General features: G+C 35.1%; 1 protein-coding gene across 1 annotated transcript; it reads left to right on the top strand.

Moving 5' to 3' along the window:
* The first annotated feature begins 563 nt into the window (after positions 1-563).
* On the top strand, positions 564-26,141 carry LOC120604860 (40S ribosomal protein S2-like). Its single transcript, XM_039865586.1, is given in 2 exon segments — positions 564-737; positions 25,608-26,141. Coding segments are annotated over 2 exon segments (702 nt in total). The 3' UTR covers positions 26,136-26,141.
* Positions 26,142-26,772: the final 631 nt, after the last annotated feature.

Here is a 26,772-nt window from a genome sequence, read left to right as displayed (position 1 = left end):
CTTATTCACTAAACCACCAAAGTATAGGAAAATAACAATTTTGGATCAGTGTTTTGGAGGGACTGAGGAGGATTAATTGGTGAGTAAAAGATTGGATGGAAGGTAACTCCAATCCCATTTGTGGAAATTTTCTTGCTTACTCCATTCTTGCTCTGTCCTAGTGCCCACCTGCTCCAGACTTTGGCCAAGTGTCCTTTCCCACTGGATGCTTTTACTTAGGACTTGACAACAGCAAATGGTTTCTATGGTTTAGGGAAAGTAGATGAAGGATAGATAATGAATTCTGTTTAAGGGTCAGGCTTAGGGTGTAGACTGGATGGCTGAGGAGGGGGTGGGATGAAGTCTTAGAAGGCAGACAGATGAAGAAACTCTTTATTTAAGGATGAGTTAGCACCATGGGCACTGAGGTCACCCACAGGAATGGGAGAATTGAGTTAAAGAGGAAATACTGCAAGTTGTGTACAAGAACCCTAAATAAACGTGAGGGATTGACCAGTAGGAATTGACAGTTGACATGATGAGGTAACAGGTGTCATAACCTATTAGCACAAGCTTGAAGGAAGATGGCTTTCCGTACAAAGTGGGAAAATAACGGTCTGGAAGTGACACTGAGCTGCAAAGAGAGTAACAACGTTGTTCTAAGTCCCACAGCCATGGTGCATGGAAGATTGGGTTGCCTCATAGAAGAGGGTACAAGGAAAGCAGTTTCATGGCGGGAAAGCCAGGTTCCATTAAGGGTAAGAAATAAAAGAAAATATTTAAAATTCTATTTATTGTTTTTCTTCAATGTGATGGTTAATTTTATGTGTGAATGCAGAGGGTGTTTTTAGATGAGACTAACATTTATATTGGTGAACTTTGAGGAAAGCAGATTGCCCTCCACGATGTGAGTGGGACTCATCCAATCAGCTAAAGGCCCACATAGAACAAAAAGACTGGCCTCCCCAAGCAAGAGTGAATTCTCCAGCAGACTACCGTTGGATTCTTTAGATTCTCTTGGATCTCCAGCCTGCTAGCTCACACTGTAGATTTTGAATTTGTCAGACTCCATGATTACATGAGCCAATTCCTTATAATAAATCTCACTCTACATATACGTACACATCCTATTAATTCTATTTCTCTAGAGATCCCTGACTAATACATTCATCTTTCAGATTTTTTTCTGTACAGTATTTCACATAATCCTCAAGAGACTGAGGATTCAGGGAAGTATGTTTATAAAGCAGCAGAGGTTCCAGAGGTCAGAAGGCAAAAATTTTAGAGAGTGACCAGTTAAGTCTTTGGAATAAATGACAATACAAGGAAACTAGGAAGTCTGCATGAAGAGAAGCCCCATAATATTAAACTAAATTATTATCCTTCATACTGGAAATCGCAAACCCCAGGAGAGCATGGAAAGATTCTGAAGAACATATGATCTAGATGTTGCTTGCAGCCTCTCCCGGTGCACTTTGGGAAAGAGCTTCCATCTGTCTCTTTAGGTCATCCCTAGAAGCCACAAAGCTGAGACTCCCCCTTTCCCCGCCCCCAAACAGCACAGGCCCTACAGTACAGCAGGGCCTATGTCTAAAGGGCTATTCAAAAACCTGTTGCTCCACCTTATTCTTCTGAACAGCAAATTCAGGTATGTTAATCTCTGGAGAATTGAGGGAGAGAAAGTCCTTCACGCTTTTCTAAACATAACCATCTAGTGGTTTGCATCCCTGCTTAAATCTCTCAGGGTAGAGGAAGCCACTTTCTGGTGTTTATATCTTATAGCTACAGGCAACAATTGTCCTTTTTCTTAATTTGCCTGCAGCAAGGCCATGACTATCATTTTCTTTTTCCATCAGAGCTCATCTATCTAGGAAATGTGGCTCACTACAATGACCTTTAGCCACATTAGTAATTGAATGGTTTGTCTTTTAGGGTCCCTTTAAAGTACTCTATTGACCCCCAATTTTCCCTGAATAATCTATCACAGTGCCTGGAATTTCCACCATTAATAATCACTTTTCAGTGGCAGCAAGCAAACAAACAAACAAAACTTCCTAATGCCTATTCCCCAAGCCTATAATATCAGGAGGGAGAGCGATGAATCAGGGATGATGTTTGATTGTACCTAATTATCTTATTTCCTCTCAAGGCTCATTCAGAGATGGAAGAACCTCATTATTTGTCTCAATTGTTCTGTTTTCCTTTTGTTAAAAAGTTTAGTAATGCTTAGTAATGAGAAAATGTTTTATCTAGGTGTCTCTGGTATTAACAAGTCATCTATTATTCACATTTTTATAACAGTGCTCACTCTATGCAAGTGTACAGTGCTATTATATAAAACTTTTTCTATGCCAGGACAGTACAGTTCATATATCCTGATGGGACTTAAACATAAAGAATGTTTTGAAAAGTCTCATATAAGCATCTTTTCATGTATACATGCAGTTGTTCATCTCATTAATATCATCTTGGTGTCCTTTCTGCTGCTTTGCTGCTGGGCTACCATCTTCAGGGCTTAGATAGTTTAAGTCAGTATTAAAATGTAAAAGATGAATACTCAAATCATTATCAATTACTAAAACCTTAGTAGTAAATATGTTTGTCAGATTCAATTAAGAAGTAATCAGGAGTCTGAGGGCCTGGCATGGACAAAGGGTATACTTTGCTGAGGAATGGAATGAAATGTGATTGAAAGATTTAAAGCCTGAAGTTCTTTCACAGAGGACGGTCATGGTGCTGCCCCACAAGAAGGCCTCTGGGGGAGTCAGAGCAGCATGAACAATAGACCCTTTGTGGCATTTCTGCTAGGCAAGAGGCTCAAAGATGGTGAAAGAGATGGAGCTAGACTCTGAGTGGGAAAACTAAGTGACCTTCTTTCTTCCCTGTCCTGCCTGGGCCCAGAAGCTTCATTAACTTAAAGTATGTGTATCCTGAAAACAACAACAGTGATTGTCTTATAACTAAGAACTTGGTTCTGAAAATTCTTTTGCTGTCTGGGGTAGAGAGGACAGCAAGAGGAGTCAATATAGGCACTGGAGGTGCACCCTTTTTAAAGGTTTGAGTTGGAGGTTTCTAGACAGAGTTGAATAGAAATTAAGAAACAAAAATAAAGGGGTAGAGAGAAAGGAAACAGACATAATTATGCTAACTGATAGGGGTATTTTGGACAGCTGAGGGGAAGAGATAGAAATAGGAAGAGGGAGGGAGAGAAGGAGAGATGGAGAGAGGGAGAATGGTAGAGAAAGACTTATCACCATAGGCCTAGAGAGCTCAGATAAAGTCTCAGCAATTCAGAAACTTTCAGGTATAAAAAATTCTTAGGAACAATGCATTAATTTGAAGGGAAGACCAGAATGACACAGTGGTCATCTGAGTGAATGAAAAGCACGGCAAGGTGCTTTGTGGAGTATCAGCCCAGCTAGAAAATAAACGGTGATCTATTTCACGTTCTCTATGTCTGGCTCATCCAGTCCTATGATAAAAGAACTCTTCTTGGAAAACACTGTGGCTGAGATCTAAACATTCATGCAAAGATCTAACAGAAAGGAGACTATGGAAGGGTTTATACCAGAAAAAAGATTAATCCTTCTCCTCAAAAAAGAAAGTGCATGGTAAATGTGCCCATCAAAAGTTGGCATTACCAATTTAATGTAGTCAGGAAATATCTTAGAATCACAGAGAAACTAGAGGTAGAAATAACTTAGAGTTACAAAGTTAGAAGTTTGGAGGCAGTGTGGCACAGCTGCCTGGCTTTATGAAGATAAGGTATTAATAATTGTACTTGACAGATGGGGAGACTGAGTTCTGAGGCCACCCAGCTAGTTAGTGGCCAGGAGATAATTAAATCTTATGTTCTCATCTTCGGTACATGTTATCCAGAGTTAAAATATCAAAAAATATTTTTACTATATTTTACAAAAGCAAAGTCAAAACCCCAATATATTAAATGACAGGATCCAGAAGGGAGATTCTGGAGAGAATATTCTTATCAAAAGAATAACTTAGAAATTTATGGCTATATGACCTAGCTCAGGAGACCTTGTAGACAGAAAAGTTTTCTTTAAAGTGTGGGAAGAGGATAAAGGGAATATTTTTAAAACAACTCTTCATGATTTATGCTCATCTTTCAAAGTTTTTTCTATATTATTTCCCATAACCACAAATACCTTCACAGAAGCCCAACGGAGTTTTTCTCTAATAGATCAAACAATCTGGCATTTTTTTTGCTCTATTATAACCACATTACCACTGAAAATTTCCCTAGGCCGTTGAGAGAAAGTATGTTTTCCTCTTTACGAATAGCACAAATATAATTAATTCATAATCTACTATCTGTATATATTTTAAAAATATCACTGATGTTCAAAGTAAAAGAATTATGAGCAAAATGACAAATCTCTTTTCTGTTATACTGTGATGAAAACATCAAATTTCTGCTTAGCTTAAAATAAATTTTAATATATTAATCAAAAGTAGATAGGATAATTTTCCTCTTTGTTTTAGAATGAAGTTCATATTTCTCTTTTCCTTTTTGGAAGCTTTGGAGTGAAATTTCATAAGACTTAACTGTGAATAGGACAAGATAAGATAATGTATAAATCTTTAATCTTCACAACTCAAAAGAATGGAGTTGACCAAATATTATAAGACTATGAACACATAAAATGATCTTCTGGACAAATATAATCAAATAGAGTTGTAGAATTTGAAGCAACAACAAAGATCATCTCTTTGCTCTTACATAGAATAACTGAATCTGAAGCTTTTTGATTTAAATGCAGAAAAATGCATCCTACTCAGATAATTTTCTTAAATTTCCAATTGGAGATGAAACACCTTAGCAGTTTTTATGCAGTTGAAAGGAAAAAAAAGTGCTCATCCATAGAAATTTTAGTGGACTAATAGAGTAGTTCCAGGAATAAGCTATATTTGCTGCCTATTCAAGATGTCTTTGAAACAAGATGATGAACCAGGTAAAAATTTTCATCTCTTCAAATGACTCTAATTATTTTAGATTGAATTGAATAAGAGTCTTGCTTCATGTGATAGAACATAAAAGAAAACCAGAATCTGATTCTTAACAAAATCTCAGACATCAGTTAATATAGCTTGCATTACTACATTAAAATTAACAAAAATATTCTTTGAATTTTTATGTCATTTCATTTCAAGGCGTCTCTATTCTTGATAATCTCGGTAGGGTAGAATGTATATCGTTTCACCCATTGTATAGATAGAGAAAATGAGATACAGAGAGGTTAGGTGATTTGCGAGAACTGATTCTAGATTATAATATTCTCAATTCTCTTCTTCCCAGTATGAAATATTTTTCTAATAAGGAATATTTTTCAAAATGGGGACATGGGGGCCATAGATTAATCTAATGTACATACATACATATATACATATGTATAATATGGATATGTATACACACGCACACATTCTGGATCTTTTAAATGACTACTATATAACTGAACACTCTCATGAGGTTTCATTGGTAGTTTGGTTTTATTTATGCTCAGAAAAGGCCAAAGGATTTTAAGGCTTGCTGTAAAAACAAAGGCTTGTGATAGTTAAATCAGAGGCAAGGGTAGAGAGAACTGAGTCAGCACAAGGTCAGAACTGTCAGTTATGCCAAATTCGAAAGGCATATAGGAATTCCCACATTATAGGAATTTGTACCATGTGCATATTAGGAGCTGATGTACTCGAGTAGCTTATAGTTAATAGCAAGTAATGAACAAGTATTCTTATTGTGATTTCAGTAACAATTTGATTAGAAATAATTTAATACAGATTTTAATAACACAACAAACCTATTTGAAAATGAACTAAATGGATATATGTTATTATTAAGAGAAAATGAATTAAAATTGACATTTGAAGAGTGAAAGTTGGCTGGGTAATGTGTATGAAGCGAGATTATTCTGAGATAGCCAATAAAAGCCTTGATATTTTTAAAGACAATTTTGCATATTCTACTTTTGTGAACAAGTGTCCTCTGTACTGGCTTCATAAAGTGAAAATGCAAATACATATTGAATCTAGAAATGGCCAATAGTCTGTTACTAACTTCAATATTGTTGGTTTGTTTTCAGCAAACTGCATTTATTACATTAAATTAATATTTGAAAATTGATACACTGAACAGATGAAACTTTTGAGAAGCAAATAAATTATATTTTTGTCTTCCATTGTTTCTTAAAATATATTTGGTGGGGATGAACACTGCCTTCTATGCAATAATACATGAGACCAGGGCAAGCCTCATAGCATATCATATTCCACCCACTTACTCAAAGATAATAAAAAGTCCTCTAGCCACTTTAAGTTGCAAAAACAGTCTTAATTTTGTATTTGAAATGGCCTAGGGATGCAACTAATTTTTAAATGTTAATTTTGTATCCTGCTACTTTACTGAATTCATTTATCAGTTCTTATAGTTTTGGTGGAATCTTTAGGGTTCTCTACAATTTCATGTCATGTGCAAATAATGATAGTTTTACTTCTTCCTTTTCAATATGGATGCCTTTCATTTTTTTCTTGTCTGATTGTTGTACCTAGGACTTCCAATACTGTGTTGAATAAATGTGGTGAGAGTGGACATCCTCATCTTGTTCTTGATCTTAAGGAAAATATTTTTAGCTTTGTATCACTGTGTATGATGTTAGGTGTGTTCTTATGGACTTCATTATCCAATACTTAAGTAATAAATAAGGCCTCAAGTCAACATATACCACACATATTTTCTAGTTGAAATGAACTACAGGTTGCAGATGTGAAAGCCTGCAAGGGGCAGGAGGAGAGAGTAGGTTCTTTACTCCTTCTCTTCCCCTTTGCCTCCAGCTTTCTAGTGGCTTTAGGATTGATATGAGAAAGGAAGAGGAAAAAGGGTTCAGGAAAGTTCTTACTTGTCTGGTGGCCTTCTGTCAGAAACTGGCTTTGGGGATCTTGGAGGCTGGCAGAAGTTTAACATGATCTTCTTGGTTCTCCCAGGACTCTTTAGGCCTCCTGTCAGGTCTCTCTTTACTTGGGGTGATGCCTCTCATTTGCCTTTGGTGGACAAAGTTCTGCTCTATACAGACTCTTATTGCTGGAGTGGCCTTGCCCTCTCAGTTGGTCCCCCTGACCATGATTTAAGAGACCTTCAGTTCTGCTCCTTCTCCTGTGTGTTCCACATCTATCCTGTGAGGGGAAAAAAACCCTCATATTCTCTTTTTTCCTACAGTAAGTGCGACAATGGTTACTTTCCAAACTCAGCCCTTCACTCTGCCTAACAAAAGTGATTTTAGCTCTCTCCAGGTTATATCGAGGGCCAGTTTGTGATGTTCTTCAGCTGCAGGGAATGCTTATCAAGTGAAAGAGAGAGCAGCACCACTTTGGTGATGATCGGAGAGAGGTATTGGAACTCAGACATGGAAGCAGCTTTCGTGAAAGCAATGCCTCTCAATCTTTTTATGTAATGGCACACATAGAAATGAATAATGCTTATGTGGACTGCTGGGGTAAACTGGAAGGGACTTAAGGGCATTATTTTAAGACAGATGGAATTAGGAAAACAGTAACTGCCTAATTTGTATAAAACTTCTAAATGATGTTTTTAAATATTGTGAAAACTTGAGCTCATTTCCATGAAGTAAATTTTGAATATCAACTTCTAGTTTTGAAATGGCTACATGATATTTCTGATTAAGTATTTCAATGAAGGTCTCTTAATGTCTTTTGAGGGGGGAAAAAAACCCAAATAGGTTATCATAAATGGCAGAAGAGAATATTGCTTTTTCTCTCAATGAAAACTACTTTCTCATCATTAGCTGGATTTGGAGTGATTCAATTTCTTTATTGAATATTAAGGGTACAATCATTCTTTGTACTTCTTTTTCTTTCGCTGTTGAAATTTCCATTGGAATGCAATCCAACTAAACACTTTTATATCAATTATTTCAGATTTATGATGATGTCATTCTATTATACTTTATAATACTTCTTTAGGATTCAGTTATCTTAGTAACTCAATATCAGTAGAGAAACTTTTAATCTCATTATCCAAAAATTCTTCAAAATTTTAGACTCATGGCAATTTTTTGCTTATGTTCATTCAGGTGCTCAAAAATATCAGTTAAATGTATTATTTTTTCAAACCTATGACTACTCTTTCATATGTCTATAAGGTGAGAGTCATTCTTAAGTTAAATAGGTTTTTTCAAACCTATGACTACTCTTTCATATGTCTATAAGGTGAGAGTCATTCTTAAGTTAAATATTTTATTTTAGCTCATAAACTTTTGAAAAACTCCTCTTCTGGACAGCCAAAGCGCTTTAGCTTGAGACAGCAGAGAGGTATCTGATTCCATTCGTCACTTAAAGTTGAAATCAGATGGGACTGTAAACTTTTTGATTTATTAGATTCCCCGTTTTTGATAACATTCCATGTGGAATTTGATCTCCAGGCAAACTTTTACATCTGAGAAGTTCTCTGTGAGTCACAAATACATTATTTAAGCCTCAGGGTTTTTAGCTCCTGATGTAAAATATTCTTGTCATTGCAACCACATCATCAGTGCACAAATTCACCTAGTGTTTACACAACTTTATTTGCTCAAGTGTTCATTCACGACTTTGATACTTTATCTCCAGTAGTTTTTGATCCATCTTTGCAGAACAAAAATATTCTTTCAAACACATCTCTTCAGGGATTCTAACTCATGTTTTTAACTATTTATAATTACTAGTGTCTGTAAACTAATCAATCAGCAATAGCATTTTTTGTTATTTAATAATCTGAATCAGTGTTGCTTTCATTTACTTGATATGCCATTTAAAAAAAATTAATGGTATTATTTGAAAGTGACTTCTTTTCATTTCTTTAGTTTAATTGCCCCCAATTGTAGAATTAATACATTCCAAAACCTATTAAAATGAAAAATTCTACAAATTAGGTGAGATTTTAGCAATTTAATAGCATCATCTTATGATTAGCTTACTAAATTTGAACCGACAATGTTGTAATATAACTGAAGGAGGTGCCATATGGGGGTGAATGCTGTACATAAAGTTGTATGCACTAAAACAATTATTACTAAATTTAGAAAGTATATACAGAAAATATATAAATGTGTTTAAATGTGATTTCAACTGTTGTAAAGGGTTATTTTAGAATTTGAGGTTTATTTGTAATCGATATTGACACATTATTTGGGAATCCTGCTCTACCACACTCAAGTCTCTTCACGAACTCTCTCAACTGACTCTCTTATATTCTTGAATAGAATGAGGAGGCTTATAATGGATAATACCAGTTTTAAAGATTCCATTTGAAAAATTTGGTATCTGATATCATTCTATTTTGATACCTCATTAAAAACTTTAATTGTAACATCCCATCATATATTGTTAATATGAATTATATTGCTTGTATAGTTTTCTATTTAATTAAAATGTGTTTTAATTTATAGTTCTATAAGATCTTTAAGCCTAAAACTTTTATGACAAGTTTATAATATTACAATATAATAATAAAACAATTTTGTCTACACTAGGGGCCTAGGAAGCTTTTCATTAAAAGGGGTTCGTACTTTAATCAAGTGAGAAAAAAAACCTGTTCTAGATCAATTAGATTTGTCTCTATATAAAATAATAAATATCTGGATAAAAATATATTAAACATCACAATTATACTTCAGAATAAATGAGCCGTTTTACTCTTTATTTGGGTATTTTGTTTCATGTTAAAATAAATTGAATCTGAAAAATTCTATCCAAATAGAAAGATCATGATTTTTAAAATTTCTTAAGAGAATTTCAAAATGAGTTTCAAAGTAAGTCATTAATTTTTTAAAAGTGTCATGAATTTGCCAAATTTACCTTATCTTACTATCTACCAGTGTCTCTGTAGAGTATGACTGTTATTTCTATAATTGATTCATAGAGATTTATGGTCTTTAGTATACCTGTGTGCTAAAATAACACATACCTTTTGTAATGTAATAAAACTAGATAGATACATATCAGTTTTGTTCAAATTTTATAAATTAAATAAAAAGTCTAAATAAGGGATATTTTTTACCACATAAATTCATTTAAAAATCAATATGCATATTGTTGCCAAAAGAAAATATGTTTTTAACAGCAAAGTACATACTCTCACAAATGTGGTTATAGTTGTTTAAAGACATGTAACACCTGCAACCATAAAACTTCTAGAAGAAAACATAGGCAGTAAACGCTCTGATATTGCTAACAGTAATTTCTTTTTGGATATATCTCCTCAGACAAGGGAAATAAAAGAAAAAAATTAAACAAATGGGACTACATCAAACTAAAAAGTTTTTCTACAGCAAAGGAAACCATCAATAAAACAACAAGACAACTGACTAAATGGGAGAAGATATTTGCTTATGATGCATCTGATGAGAGGTTAATATCTAAATACATAAAGAACTTGTACAACTCAACAACAAAAAACCAAACAATTCAATTAAAAAATGGGCAGAACACCTGAACAGATATTTCTCCAAAGAGGAAAAACAGATGAACAAGAAACATATGAAAAGATGCTCAAAGTTACTAATCATCAGAGAAATGCAAATTAAAACCACAATGAGATATCACCTCACACTTGTCAAAATGGCTATCATCAATAAATCAAAGAACAACAAGTGTTGGCAAGGATGTAGAGAAAAGGGAACTCTCATACACTGTTGGTGGGATTGCAAATTGGTACAGCCACTATGGAAAACAGTCTGGAGGTTTCTCAAAAATTGAAAATGGATATACTTTTTGATACAGCAATTGCACTTCTGGGTATTTATCCAAAGAAAATCAAAACAATAATTTGTAAAGATCTATGCACCCCTATGTTCATGGCAGCACAATTTATAATAACCAAGATATGGAAGCAACTTAAATGTCCATCAACAGACAATTGGATAAAGAAATTATGGTTCATATATACAATGGAATGTTACTCTGCCATTAAAAAAATGAAATCCTACTATTTGCAATGACATGGATGGACCTAGAGGTTATGTTGAGTAGAAGAAGTCAGACAGAGAAAGATAAATAACATAAGATTTCACTTATATACGGAATCTAAGGAACAAAAAGAACAAACTAATCAAAAACAGACTCACAAATATAGAGGACAATCTGGTCATGGACAGAGGGCAGGGGGGTTAGGGAACTGGGAGAATGGAGTGAAGGATTAAAGAAGTACAAATTAGTAGTTGATAGATGGTCACGGAGACGGGGAGCACAGTATAAGGAATGCAGTTAGCATTAATATAATGGCTAGGTGGAGAGCCAGAGAAGAGAAAGAGAAATTAGGGGGATTGTTTTATAAACTATATAAATGTCTAACCAATGTATTGTATACTTGAAATTAATAATGAAATAAAATTAAAAATATAAAAACATGTCATACATTTAAAAATAACATATTATGTATGCATAAACATGTATATATATTTAATGATGACATGGAAAATTATTATAATTTTGAAAAGTGACCTATAAACTAATACATATTATAATATGAAATATATTGTGCAGTTCAGTATTCTTACAGTAACCTCTGAACCTCTCCAATAGCACAGTGACTCTTTCAAGAGAATACATTACATTATAATAACCAGGCTTTTTAAAGTATGGCAGTTTTAGGATCACATTTTGTGGCACAATTTAACAGATATCCAATCAGCTATATTTATTACCATAAACAAGAAGAGGAATCTCTACCACAACTCTTTCTAAAGCACAGAACAAAAAAGAATAGAAAAATTTTGGTCTTACTATTAGGAGGAGACCAAAAATAAAGGTCATTCTGTTTAAAGTAATTATATACATATTTAAAAAACACAGTGGATACCATAAATGGTATTAAGTTTTCTGAAGGCTTACACTTTTAAATTATATATATGTCAAAATTCTAAGCTATATTGTATTACAGGAGAATATAAATATAAAGTGATCAGCTACAGGCTCAGTGGGATTGTGTCACCATGATGAGCAAGTGCCAGATCAAAGTAAACCCGGATAAGGTGAAGGGCTAGGGGGTCTAAGTGTTGTCTTCTCAGTGTACGCAAGGAAATAAAGCGGCAGCTGTAGACATACCATCTACTTATGATGAGCTGAGTGGTCTTTTTGCACTCATGGTCCTCAGCAGGTGGATGGGCTTCACATACCTGCACATCTTGCTTATTTTTACCTTGAATTTTTGAATTTCTGATTTGTTATATTCTTTTGTATCTACCAGGTCATGATTGATCATATTTAATTTATGTTGGAGTATTATTGTATTATGGTATTTTTATATTTCTTGGCCTTTTAATTTTATTTTTTTATGGCCCAGTATATGATAATTTTTACAAACATTCCCTATGTGTTGCAAAGATGTATACTCTACAGTCACTGGATATAGCGTTCCATTTATGTCAAAACTGCTGAATCATATTGTTTGTTCAACATCCTTACTGATTTTTTTAGACTGCTTGTCCAATTATGACTGTGGTTTTTCCTGGAAATTTTTAAAAACTTTTCTTCTTAGCAGTAGTTTTAATTCTCATTTTCAGGCTTATTTTTTGACACCAGGATATTTTTGCTCATTATGTGTTAGATTTACCTGTGCTGTCTTGAGCAAGCAATCTTATACAGGTGAGGGAGTGGGTAACAGGGGCTTCCTTGGTTTCCTAGTTCAAGAGGACCTTCTTCTATTGCATCAAGAAAGGGCCATTTCTTTAATAAAAGATGATTATTTTGGGGGGAAGGTGATGAGGGGTTATTTCTCTCCTGTTTTTTGATACCTTTTTATTTCATTAGAACCCTTATCTCAGTTGCTTTCTTCCTCTCTTCCCAGAGCCTCCAAGGACCACCTCTTGAAGATTCCTTCCTTTTCCCTAGAAGCACCACCTTCCCAAGAGTGCCCCCTCTGCTCCTGTATATTTTTAACCCCTTTCTTTTAACAGACCAGCAGCCAGGGCTCTGATCCACTAGGTCTCAGCCGACTCTGGGTATTCTCCTTGAGGGAAGGACTCTGCCCATGTGTGTCCTTGGTGTTGCCCGTTCTCTAGCCAGACTACAATCCCAACTCCGCTGGACTGACTTCTCCGTCCTACAGGCCCTGCAATTTTAGTCCAGCTATGGGCTCCAGAACAAAGCCTGCTGGTCTCTGATGATTAATTCCTTGCTTATAGGTAAACTGAAGAAATTCGTAGTACTTTTGTCCTCTAATTATGCAGTAGGCATAAGGGCTATGGATGATTTTATTTGCTTTCCTTGTTGATCTGTGTGGTTTTTAGAAAGTTGTGTGTGTAAAAGTGATTAAAATTTATGTGACTGCCATTATCCTATGGAAACTCAAAAGTCTCAATTATCTTTGAGAAGAAAAATAATCGTAATCTAGAAATATCAATTGTTCGAAATGTGTGTTATCACAAATCATTTTCACACCCATTTACATTAATATTTTTCTTTGAAAATCTTCAGAGAAAAAGTCATTTTAACGAGTATATCAAAACAGTTTTATAGTTGTTTAAAAATGTTATTTCCTTTACCTTCTGTTTTATACATTGAAGCTGTCAGATATACTCTAGTAATCACCCAACAGTTCAAATCAATAGAAAATTACTGATTCATATTATGTTTAAGGTGCTGCAAAGGATTAGAAAGACAAATGCAAGATATGCCCCCCTTTGATGAGTTCATAGTTTAAAAGGAGATAATCAAGGACCTAAATAGTTGAAAACACATGAATATGATTCTTACATAATAAAGGGAGAAATAACATATTAAGGAAGTACGAAAGAGATATAGATCATCTATCAATAGGGAGATTAAGGATTTAAAGAAGGGTAAACCTGTCCCTCAGGCAGAACCTACAGGACAGGCAAATGAACTTCTTTCATGAAAAGACTAGGGTGCGTTTCAGTCTGACGTCTGCTCTATGCTGTAGGGGTGGTAGCTGACCAAGAACTGTGTCCCTGATTGTTACATACAGTTCCATGAGACCCAGGAATACGAGCACCTCTGGCCTCCAGTCAGGCGATCAAGGGGTGTCCCTTGGGTGGTACTCATGGGCACATCTCAGGATTTTCTTAGATCCCCTTTAATGTCACCTCCTTGTTCTAATCTCATTAATGTGACTCTCTATCCAATTCAGGTAATTATTTCACCTTATTCACAAGAACTTTCTTTTTCCCACCAAACACACCCTCACAGTAATTCTCTGCTGATAATTCTTTTTCCTTTTCACTCCATCTCCAATTCAGACAGCACAAGTCTAGTCTGGGTTTAATGCCTCAAGAAAAAGATGGGTTAGGAAAAAACAGACAAGGAGTTTTCTGAGTTCCAAAAGTCTTGACCTTGGAGGAAACAGAAGGCTCCAAGTATAAGCAAGAGACTTGGAAGAACTTGAGACAGATCAGGTAAGGCTTCCCATCCTATAGACTAGTTTCCTGGTTTGGAGGAGAATCAAAGGAGAAAGGTAGATGCTACTTAGTGTTAAGAAATTGGGTCCTGAACTACCCCCACCTCTCAAGCTTACACTTGGAATTCCCAGGCCCAGGGGGCAGCTAGCACTCCCAGATTTGTTTGTGGATTCTAGGATCGGTGTTAAGGGTGTGGTTCTGGGCAAAGATATGCTAACGGCCAACTTCTGCTTCTGTAATCTGCTTGCTTGTTTGATGTTAACTAGGGTGTGGCTAGGCTTCATACGCTACCTCTTTTGGGAGCTCGAGGCTGATCTCCTTGAACCCTGCCTGGTAGAGAGTCAGTCGCCGGCTGGCTAATAAAGGCTCATAATTCATCTCAATTGGCTCGTGGGTCTTAGAATTGATCGTGCCACAACAATCAGTAGGGACCCTAGCCCCCTTTCTGAGAAGAGCCCCAGGAAAGATGCAAAGACACTTGAGAAGAAATGGCTAGAAGTATGTCTAGGCAGAAAAGGCCCAATCATGCACAGGAGTTGCCAAATGTTTCTTGTGCTTATAAGTATGCTAATTCCTCCTTTTCTTAACAAGCAATTGCAGAGTTGCTTATTTTTGTGCGCAAGACAATTGCATATTTTGTGTGCAATTCTCTTCCTTGAAAGAAGAAATAGTTTCAAGAATTTCTAATTCAACTGTGAGGATAATACATACACCTTTGGAGTAATGAGAAACAATACAAAGGAAGCACCTCATATGAGTTCAAAATAAAATCTCATAAGCTATATATAAAAAAGCATTTAATTCTCTGGGTTGTTATTTATAAAGTTGAATTCTAATACTTTTTCGAGAACAGAAACAAATGTGTTTAATTCTTGGAGGGAGAAGAGATGAACTCATGTTTTACTTTAAGCATGACAATTTGCACTTAACCAAAATTCAAGAGAAAAAAAGAAAAGAAAATATTAATAATCTCTATAGCAAACTTTTCTTATTTTTCTCTTCCTATGGGTGAATGGATGACTGAGGATTTACAAAAGGTAACTACAAAGTGGTTTCTTATTTTTATTTTCTTTTCTTGCTTGAAAACAGGTTTATGACAATTGTGCAATGTGGTTGTGGGACATACACTGCCATTGCATAAGTTTTCAAATTTAGAACCATTTTTGTCTGTTTTCACACCTTAAGCAAGGCAATCAGTCAAATGAGAATTTTTATAACCCAGTTAAAACCCTTCCTACCTTGTCTAAATCCAAAATGACTCAAACATATTCCATTTTCAGTTATATCTACCCAGTGAAGGACTAATTTTGTAGCTGACCAAGAACATGGACAATTTTATGAAGGTGGTTCATAATTAACTGTATATAGGCCCCTTAAGGAAGGGTTCTTTTGTGTTCAAATGACTAGAATCCATAGTCTATATCTTCAAGGATCTTATCATCTATTGAGACTGAATCTATATACCCAAAGCACTTTGTGAGGAATTACATATTAATTTTTTAATAATTAATTTGCAGAGTAAATGAGAACTGAAGGAAGAGAGAATAAGAGCATTTTGAATGAGGTGATTTTAGGACTCTCTGCAAGCACTTTGGCAAAATTTTAAAACATTTCTGCCACTCGTATGCTCCAGAAGATATTTGAGTTGTGTCAAGGAAAATATATGGTCTCTTTTGAAGTGCTTCCTTCTCTGTCAGAACAATGTTTTCTTAAGATCGGGCAATTAAGATCGTATGACTGAATCGGATCCAAACTGAAGTGACTCACTGCTGTAATTTTTGTAAGGTTGTGACTTCGGTGGTTGAGTATATATCTTTCAGGACAGTTAATACTTTCTGAGTACTCTTCAAGTTGACATTTTTCCTTAGAATTATCTCTGTATGGAGACAGTCTGGGTCTGTGCATGTTCTGCGATTTAAGTTCTTATTGCATTGGCTTGTTTTCCAAGCTAGATGAAAGTAGGTGAAGATGATATGATTGTGATTATCTTTTTCTGAGGACTATATGTCCTGTTTAATGGCTAATAAACCACTTAGTAAGCCCATTTTCTTGGAATATAATAAAATGATTAAGAGTTTGTGTCTCAGTTCTAACCCTAAAGAAGTTTCTTCACCACTGTGAACTTTGATCTCTTCATGACAACTGGGAAACTAAGAATGCCTACTTCTATATAAGTATTGTACAAATGAAATGAAATTATTCATGTTAAGCACTTAGCAAAGTTCCTGGCATATAATTAGCACCCAGAAATATTTTTATTATCACTGTCAATGGAGGAATATGAACACTGATCACCCTGGGCATTCTGATCTTGTTTTCATGCTATTCCTCTTGCATGAAACATCCTAACTTTTGCTCTTAGTTCACTTAATATTCTAGGCATTGAAAGATTCATTCAAGTTTCATTGTGAATTTCTTTTCAGCTGCTGTAGCCTGATTTCTTCTTTGTCTCACCTGTAATAGCATTTTCAGTGTCCAGTGTGGTAGTTAAATTCAAGGCGTCTGGAGCCACAACTTGGATTTGAATCTTGGCTCTTTACTTACTGGCTGGATGACCTTGCATAATTTAATTAACCTTTCTGTCTCCTCTCTGTAAAATGGTCATAATAATAGTACCTACCTCATAGGGGTGTTGTGGAGATAAGTTGAAACACATAAAGAGATGAGAACAATGCCTCGAATAGTAATTATTAAATATATGTTAACTATAACAATTACCTTACATTTTTGTACCAATTTGTTCTTTAATTGGTTCATATTCTAGCCCCATATTATCAATTATATATCAATTCTTGAGATCAAGAACCATTACTCAGGTAACATTTATATAGTACCCATCACAGGAATGAGTACCCAGCAAATGTTCAATGTTTGTTGATTGAGTAAAGTCAAACAAAGTTATAAGTAAATTATTCAGAATGAAGGAAGATAAAGAGAAACACTCACATACTAAGCTTCATACCTGCATCACATATATTATATCAATTCATCTTCAAATCATCCTTGTGTGAGGAAGCTTTATCTTCCACACAAACAGCATTTGTACAAAAATGAAATAATGTTGCATGTAAAGTGCTCATCATAATGGCTGGCAGGTGAGTGGCTCAATGAATGTAACAATTATTAACTATCAATAGGAAGGAAGAGATCAAACTTTTCACCTCATTTTACGAATAAATAACTGAGGTTCATAGAGTTAAACCAATGCCTTGAAGTCAAACAGCTAATAAGTAATGTGACCAAGGCTGGAAACTATGACTTTGCATTTCATTGCCTCCATTATATCAAAAACTGCTAAAAAAGTTTCTTTGAAAAAAGGCTTTGAGTTTATAGTGATAGGATGGGGCTCCTTAAATATCTCTTCCAGATAAATTGGTTTAGTTTTCTACTATTGTAAGATGGTCTACAGACAAGGAGCAGATATTGCATGAATGATAGGGCAGAGTCAGAGAAAACAGCAATGAATTAGAAGCCGGAATCTAGTTTTAACCATGGCTTTGTCTTTACATAGCTGTTTGTGACTGAACCTCCTTGGGCCTCAGATTCTATCTTTAAAAGAGATGTGCGAATTAGAAGAGAAAGGATCTCTAAGTTCCTTTTAACATTTGGCATTCAGAATGATGAAGCTAGAATAGAGAATCTTAAGACATGGCACTCGATTATCAAAATTTTTTTTCTTGTTCTGTGGAGTCAAGGTAGAACTTCTTCCTATTTTCATGAAGATGCTGGAAAAAATGTTTCGAACTACATGTTTGAATAAAATATTTTTTTGTCAGTATGTATTGCCGATTCTGCCGTGCTAAGCTCAGTTGCATGGATACAGAAACACTGAAATCATTCCTCATTAACTGTGAAGAGAACATTTAGAGACAGTTAGTCTATTTTCTTTGCTTCCAAAAATTCAAAATAAACATTATTTTCCAAACCTGTTTCTATGGTTTTCTCATTTAACCATATTAATACTTTAGTAATGTCATATAGTCCCAAGAAATACATGTTATTGCAGGACAAGCAAGGTGGGGTCTATGTAATACCATATGTCTGAAAGACATGTTTTCATACATCTGTCTAATATTGGGTATATATTTCTAGATAGTTGGGTGATGAAATAGAGTTATTCCCAAATGATAACTAATGATCTTGTTTCAGAGTCACACAAAAAAGGGCTATAATGAAGAAAAACATCTTGCTTTTGACTCGAAGGCAGATTGGACCTGTGATTTGCATGATTATGGAGTCCTTAGAATACCATTTACTAATTGTACTTGTAGGAGTAGTATTGTTAAATAGTAGTATTTAACAATATTACAACATTAACTATTGTTAATGTATTGTTAAAATCTAAACAAAATTGAGAATAAAATTTCCCTGAATTATACGTGAAATGTAGAAAATTCCTTGTTGAGAAAAAGATCTGTATGTGTTCCCCTGTGCACTCATGTGAGGACTGGCAAATAAACCCTGGTAAACTAATTGGAAACAGAAATGATTGAGACAGAAGTGGGAAAATACATGAGTAGAATAACCCTATTATATTGCAACTTAATTGGTCTAATCCAAAGGAACGAGCCAGTAGTTTGATAATATGACTCCAGAAAACAGCATCATTAAATGTTATTCAAAGTTGTTCCAACAGATCTTTTAAAACCAATAACTCCTAGGAAACTAGTATCAAATAAATGAGAATAAATAATGATATAAAAGGAAAGTCAGATCAAACAGAAACATCAAAACTAATGAGGTTAGCAATAGTTAGACTCACTTGGACACACTTTTGCTCCATGGATTTCAAGATTAAAGAAAGTTCGACTTATAAAGCCCTAGCATGATAGCAAAATCAATGACCACTAAACATGGATAGAGGGGGTTTATTTTGCAACCACCTGTAGGGACCACAACAGGGTTTACAGTTCAGCTGGGTTCACTTCACAGATACATTGTATCCCTTCAAGGGAGATCAGCAGAAGGGATAAGAGGAAAAGGCCCAAACTTTTCATCTTCAGATCCTCTCCCCATCCCCGTATATGTACAAAAGCGATCTTTTTCTTAATAATCCTATATTCCATGCTTGTACTAAGAAAATGCCTTCAATAAGTGAATTTTTAGTCCTTGGGGAGAAAGGAGAGAAGTGAGGGGAGAGGGGAAATAGAAAAGGACCATTTTTTGATGGGGAAAAGTACAATAGCAACGCCATTCTGATGATTTACTATAGGATAAACTCTTCTTGAAGGTGAAACATTTTTGCTGAAGGAATAATATGTTATTACTTTTTTTTGGGCGTAAGGTTTAGATTTTATTAATCAAATTTTACCTTACTTAGTGCTTACTCTGTGCCATGAAATATACCAGTTATTTTTGGGAACAGGATATATGCGCAATTCCCGTACCCAGTAATGCTATAGTTGAGCACATTAAACAGCTGGAAAACAAAGCAGGATGCTAATTCGTGAGGCACAGAAGGAAACATTTCCACGAAATTAGAGCATTCCATTTGGGACGAGATGACAGGGAAGTTTTCAGGGAAGAATAGTGACTCGTGTTGAATTTAAGTGTCATTTCAAGATTATGCTAAGAAATATATGGTAATAAGAAAATTAATAACACTTTTCATGTTTACTATTTCCCGATTCCAAGTCTTTGCTCATGATATTTTTTCCTAGCTGGAATATAGCTTCTAACAAAGCAATCAATCACATCTTCCAAAAATCTGGCTCTCAACACATCTCTGCAGGAAACCTATCCTGCTAATTCCTTTGCATTTTATTGTTTTCAATAAGTCCAACTGACTATGCTATTTTCCATTTTAATTTTTCTTATGTCATTGTCTTGGGTCTGCTGATTTTGCTGAACTTAAACGACTGAGCAAAAAAGATAGCGTCTTGTTCATTTGATATTATTTGTTATTATTTTCCTTTTGTTACTTTGGCACCCAGTGTAAGTTTTTGCACCTAGAAGTTTGCTTGTTCATGTGAGTTTATTTTTCTGAACTTTAAGAATAGGTGGAGTTCAGGAAAAAAAATTTATTTCCTCAGTTTTTCCCTCTTCTGCCTTTCTTTTTCTTTTTTTTTTAATTTTTTCAATAAGGACTTTTTTTCTGGATTTTTCCTGCTCTGTTCCCCTCTGTCACTTTGATCCAGACTTTCACTTTTCTTTGTCCCTACTTTCCTTAACTTGCTCAATATTTTTAAATCTACTTTATGAAGTATAATTTACATATAATGTATTTCAAAATTTGATGAGTTTTGACACATCCTTACAGTATTGTAACTATCATTACAATCATAATCTAGAACATTCTATCACCCAGGAAATTCCCTCATGTCCCTTTGAAAGCAAACCCATCCAGCTCCCTCTAGCAACCTGTGATCTGATTCTGTCACCACAGTTTTGTCTTTTTTAAAATTTTATACAAATGGAATTGAACAGCATGTAGTCAGTCTGATACTAAAGCTCATGTTCCATACCTGCATCTATTACTTTTTGATAAAAGATAGACAATGGTGAAATAGTTGAAGTAAGTTGAAATTGAACACACTGCTCAGGATTGCACCTTGGCTGTCAAGGGAATCCAACCTGACCCATTCAGACCTAAAAGCCTTATTTATAATCAATCAATAAATTAAAAAAAAAAATTGGGACCTACTATCAATAATTATAAACAACTGAGAGAGAGCTTAGGGATCCACAAATGAGTAATAAATGTTTCCTGCCTTCTAGAGATTGCTGCTAGTAGGAGAGATAAGACAAGAGCAGAAAAAAACTCATACCATAAAGTAGAGGAGTTCAATGGAAGAGGAGAGCATAAACTAGAGAACTGGAAAAATCTTTTCAAAAAGAGATGTCTTTGACTTTGACCTTAAAAAATGAGTCAGGTTTCAAAAGAAGGTGATGATAAGGTGATATTTCAGGGAGAGACAATAACATGGGTGCAGAACATAGAATGATGGTCTCCCAAAGATGCCCAGGTCCTAGTCCCTGAAACCTGTGAATAGGTTACCTTCCATGGCAAACTGGACTTTACAGGTGTGATTAAGGATCTTAGAATAGGGAGATTACCCTGGGTGGTCCTAAAATCACAAGGGTTCTTAAAAAAGGGTTAGAAGGGTCAAAGGACAGAAGGACATGACAGACAGAAGATTGAGAGAGAGAGAGAGAGAGAGAGAGAGAGAGATATTGATTCTTAAAGCTGCTATGTTACTAGCCTTGAAGATGGAGGAAGGGGCTTTGACCATGGAATGCTGGGCCTCCAGAAGCTGAAAAAGGCAAGAAAACAGATTTTCTCCAAGGAAGGCAATTCTGCTAACACCTTGATTTAGCCTGTAAGACTCATTTCTGATTTCTCACCTCCAGAACTATAAGATAATAAATTTGTGTTTTTAGGCTTCTAAGAGAAAATTTGTTCCAACAGCAGTTGGAAACTAATACAATGAGAAAATACAACTTTTAAAGGAAATAGTGAGTTTGAATGTAGTCTAAAGTATTTGTAGGGCAACATGGGAAATAGGGCTGAAACTGCAGGTTGGGATAGAGTATGGCATCTGGCATATAGTCAACACTCATAAATATTTTCTAAGTGCATTTGTTTCATATTATCATGGCTTGAATTGTGTCTCCCTCAAATTTATATGTTGAAGTCCTAATGCCCGAGTACCTCAGAATATGACTTTACTTGAAAATAGGGTCATTGCAGATGTAATTAGTTAAGATGAAGTTATATTAGGGGTGGGCCCCTAATCCAGTAGGTCTGGTATCCTTATAAAAAGGGGGAATTTGAATACAGACCCATACACAGGGAGAACATCATGTGAAGATAAAGGGTAGAGACCAGGATAATGCTTGCACAAGCCAAGGAACACCGAAGATTGCCAGCAAGCCACCAGGAGCTAGATGAGAGGCATGGAACAGATTCTTCCTCACAGCCCCCAGAACAACCAAACCTGCAGACATCTTACTCTCAGACTTTCAGTCTCCAGAACTGTGAATTAAAAATTTCTGTTGTTTAAGCCCCTCAGTTTGTGGTACTTTGTTATGGCAGCTCTAAGAAATAACACATGTATATTTAGGAAAAAATGGAGAGACATGAAAAGAGTCAAACCTGTGACTGAAACAATTAATTGGATAGTGGTATGTGGGATGGTCTGGAGAGGGGAAAGCCATGAGGGCTAAAGTGGGAAGGCAACAGAATGAAGAGAACTTAGTAGAGCAGTGAGTTTGGGTGATTAAAATTTCCAAGTCATAACACATAACGTTTAGGAGGAAAACAAGACAAAGTATTTGGAATCATGGCTGTCCTAGAAAACCCAATCTGTGTCAGCAGTTCCCAAGTGTATTACACAGAACACTAAGCCCACAAAATGCTCTGAAAGAAAAACTTTTTTCAGAAATAAATTAGGCAAACTCAATATTTTAAAGTATCAAAGGCTCCGAGGAGTCTTTTAAAAACAAATCAAATCAACTTTACATAATTCAGCACTTTTCGAATTTATGTGAACATGCCTTTTTTTTTTTTTTTTCATAGAACCCTTATTCACATCCATGGAACATTCTTGGATCATCTTGCTCTAATTGTGTCTCATTCTCTAAGACAGATGTTTTCCAACACTGCATGTGTAGCCATATGTGGCTATTGAACTTTTGAAATGTAGCTAATCTGAATTGAGATATTCCGTGGCTATAAACATACACTAGATTTCAGAGCCTTATATGGAAAAAGAACGTAAAATATCTCAATTTTTATATTGCTTACTATATAAAATAAGACTTGGATATGCTAGGTTAAATAAAATATTAAGATGAATTTCACCTATTTCTTTTATTTTTTATATTATTTTAATTTTTATATTATGGTGACATTGGTTAATGAAATCCAGTAAGTTTCAAGTGTACAATTCAACAGTAAGGCATATATATATATATTGCATTGTGTGTTCATTGCCCATAATTAGATTTCTTTCTGTCACTACATATTTGATCTCTTTTACCCCATCTACCCCCCTTCCCCCACCATCTGATAACCACTTCACCTATTTCTTTTAAATTTTTAATGTGACTACATGAAATTTAAACTTATATATGTGGCCCAAATTCTATTTCTGTTGCACAGCACTGCTCTTGACTATCCTATTTGCTTAGCATTCTCTTTAATTTCTGGGTTCTTTTTAAGAACTGTGAAGGGTCTGAGGCTTTACCCTATTTGTCTGCTAACAAATTATCTTGCCACAGTTTCAAGGATTCTAGTACAAGACATGAGACTCATGAATCAAAGATAAAGGATTGTTTATTATTCATAGCAACAGCAGTAGCCAGTGTACCATTATTTATTTATTTATTTATTTGCACTACTTCCGAGTCACAATTCCCATGGGCAATATGAAGATAGCTAACACCTAAAGGGTGACATAATAGGAGAATTCCAAGTTTAGGAAACTGAAATATTCTATAATAGTTAGCGTGCCTACCCTTTGCTCCAAAGGGATGCATTATCTTTATTATACTGGACAGAAAGCATGTCTGCCTTTTGTTCTGGAAGAAGACACTGTATCGTCTAAGACTCTAGTAAACCTGCCCTTTCCTCTGAATAGAGGCACTAATTCTATTATTACTACACAAATACTCTTGAAGAGATAATCTGGAACAAAAATGATCAGTGCCTTGCTTGCAAGACGGGAGACAATTTTTGTGTTTCTGTCCAATAGATCTCTTCCCTAAGACCTTATTACTAAAAAAAGATGTGAAAACAAAGGCCACTTCTTGACTATCCAACGTGTGCTTAAGAGATTAAAGATGAGGAAACACTTATGTAGATATCCAGAAGAGAATCTCATTCTCCAGTGTGTAGGAAAATGTCAGTGTCTAGAAGGGGCTATGATTTTTCTGCACATTTTTGCTCTCATAGGCAAAATAGAAAATAATCTCTAGCACTTGGTCCAGCTTTCTGGACCACTCTGCGTGTGTCAGAGCCTGATGAGCGAGCTCAAGCATGCCCAAGACTTGATTCTCCTAACATTGATTTTGGTTGGTAGCAATCATGCCTTAATCACTTATATTTATAGTAATAAAATATAATATAATACTAATAAAACAGTATATATATAAAACATGTAAGTCAACTATATAATAAAGTATAATATTTATAAAACTTACATGACCAAATAGATAGCATTTACCTTTAGAAATTCTTAGAGTATCAGACACTAAACTCAGTAATAATGCCATTGTGCAAAATATATTCTGTAATCATCTGTGTTTTCAGAATCTTGTTTTGATTATTTCCAATGATAGAGATTTTTCTCCTTTGCCAAATGGTTAGATTTTTGTAAACATCTCAAAGTTATTTATAGCAAAGTCCTGTGAATAAGTTGAGTAATACAGTAGGGTATCACTACTTTGTAAAAAAGCACAGTATGATTTTAAGACTCTTAAAGTGGCTTTTAAAATAGTTATAAAGCAAAATAATTTTTTCAAAATTATTTTGAGTAAAGGCAGCATTTCCCAAGTAATTAAATAGCTTTATAAAGTGCCTGATTTAAAAGCATATGCCCTTTTCGATTGCCTAAATGTTAGTAATAGTGTATTAAAATCACTTTCATTCAACAGCCATGCCCTGTTCCCTGTATTAATAATAATAGCTGATAATTATGGATCACTTATACTGTGCTAAATACTTTATATGTATTAATCATCAGAAATTTTATTTACAGGGAGAAAAAAGGCACAGAAAGTTTTAGTAACTTGTCCAGATCACCCAGTTAGTTTGTATCAGACTCAGAATTTGAACAAGGGCATACTTCATATATATACTATTTCATCAAGCCAAACTAAAGTGACAAGGTTTGAAATATGCGTAATTACATGTCAACCTCTGTATTTTCAAAAACATTTAACCAAAGATTTGTACTTACTATGATGAAAAGATAATGCCCTTTCTGGAACTTTTATACTCTATACCATATATGTTGGTTCCATTCAGTGTCAATAGCTCATTTTCATATTCAATGTCTCCCCAGAGTGCAAAAAGAATGTGAAATTCTCATGAGACATATAAATCTAGTTTTTCCTTTAAATGAGTTTTCAATCTGTTATATTTATAGATTCAAAATAATAGATAAAAATAAGATATAAGAAAGCCTTTGAATTCTATTAAACCATGTATAAAAAATTCCTGCTTATGTCTAAGAAGGAAATAAACAGCTCTGAAAATCAAAGAGCCAGAGGACCCGGTTCAAGGCATTTGTTGCCATCGGGGACTACAATAGACATGTCAGTTTGGGTATCAAGTGCTTCAAGGAGGTAGCCACTGCCATCCGTGGGGCTATCAACCTGACCAAGCTCTCCATTGTCCCTGTGTGGTGAGGCTACTGGGGAGACAAGATCAGCAAGCCCTACACCATCCCTTGCAAGGTTACTGGCCTCTGTGGCTCTGTGCTGGTGCACCTCATTCCCTTCCGGAGGGGCAATGGCATTGTCTCGGCCCCTGTGCCCAAGAAGCTGTTGATGATGGCTGGTATCGACGACTACTACATCTCAGCCAGGGGCTGCACTGCCACCCTGGGCAACTTTGCCAAGGCCACATTTGACGCCATCTGTAAGACCTACAGCTATCTCAACCGCGACCTTTGGAAAGAGACAGTGTTCACTGAGTCTCTTTATCAGGAATTCACTGACCATCTTGTAAAGACCCACACTAGAGTTTCTGTGCAGAGGACCCAGGCTCCAGCAGTGGCCACCACATAGTTTTATGCAAGAGAAATAAAGTTAATTAAGTCTGTTAAAAAAAAAAATGGCTTCCCACAGTTTGTCCAAAAGAGGCTTTCTTTTTGAAAAAATTTGACTCTTTTCAAATAACCTGCAGAGTACTCTACTTGAATGATTAATTGGGTTTATCAAAAGGGAAAGAGAAACAGAACTCTATTACAGCAAATAGTAAGATGTGGCTATAATGCACATTTAAAAAAATATATTTTAAAGTAAGTATTGCCTTCTAAATTGGTCTGCTATTTTGGTTTAAAGGCTTGATAGTAATAAAAATAAAGTATTTCCACATCCAAAATAGCAACATAAATTTCCATTTTTGCCTTTTTTCTATAAAATTAACCATAAATAATTGGATTTTTTAAAAAAATCTTTGAGATGTAGAATTTTTATTGTTAAATTTTACTTCTTAGTCTTTCTCCCAAATGAATCTCTTATAAGATTTTATCTCAGGAGAAAGAAGATTTTTCCAGTGATTCTAAAACTAGAATCACTAATGGGTTTCTAATGAGGAGTTTTATTCCGTCATGAACCCTTACCTAGCATCTACTATAGCAGATGGTGTGAATTTGGTGGAAGATGAAGGGATTCAGATGAGTTGGAGTTAATAGAAATAAAT

This window comes from Pteropus medius, unplaced genomic scaffold (assembly GCF_902729225.1).
Source record: "Pteropus medius unplaced genomic scaffold, Ma_sr-lr_union100, whole genome shotgun sequence".
Classification (NCBI taxonomy): Eukaryota; Metazoa; Chordata; class Mammalia; order Chiroptera; family Pteropodidae; genus Pteropus; species Pteropus medius.
This window is presented reverse-complemented; position numbering and strand designations above follow the sequence as displayed.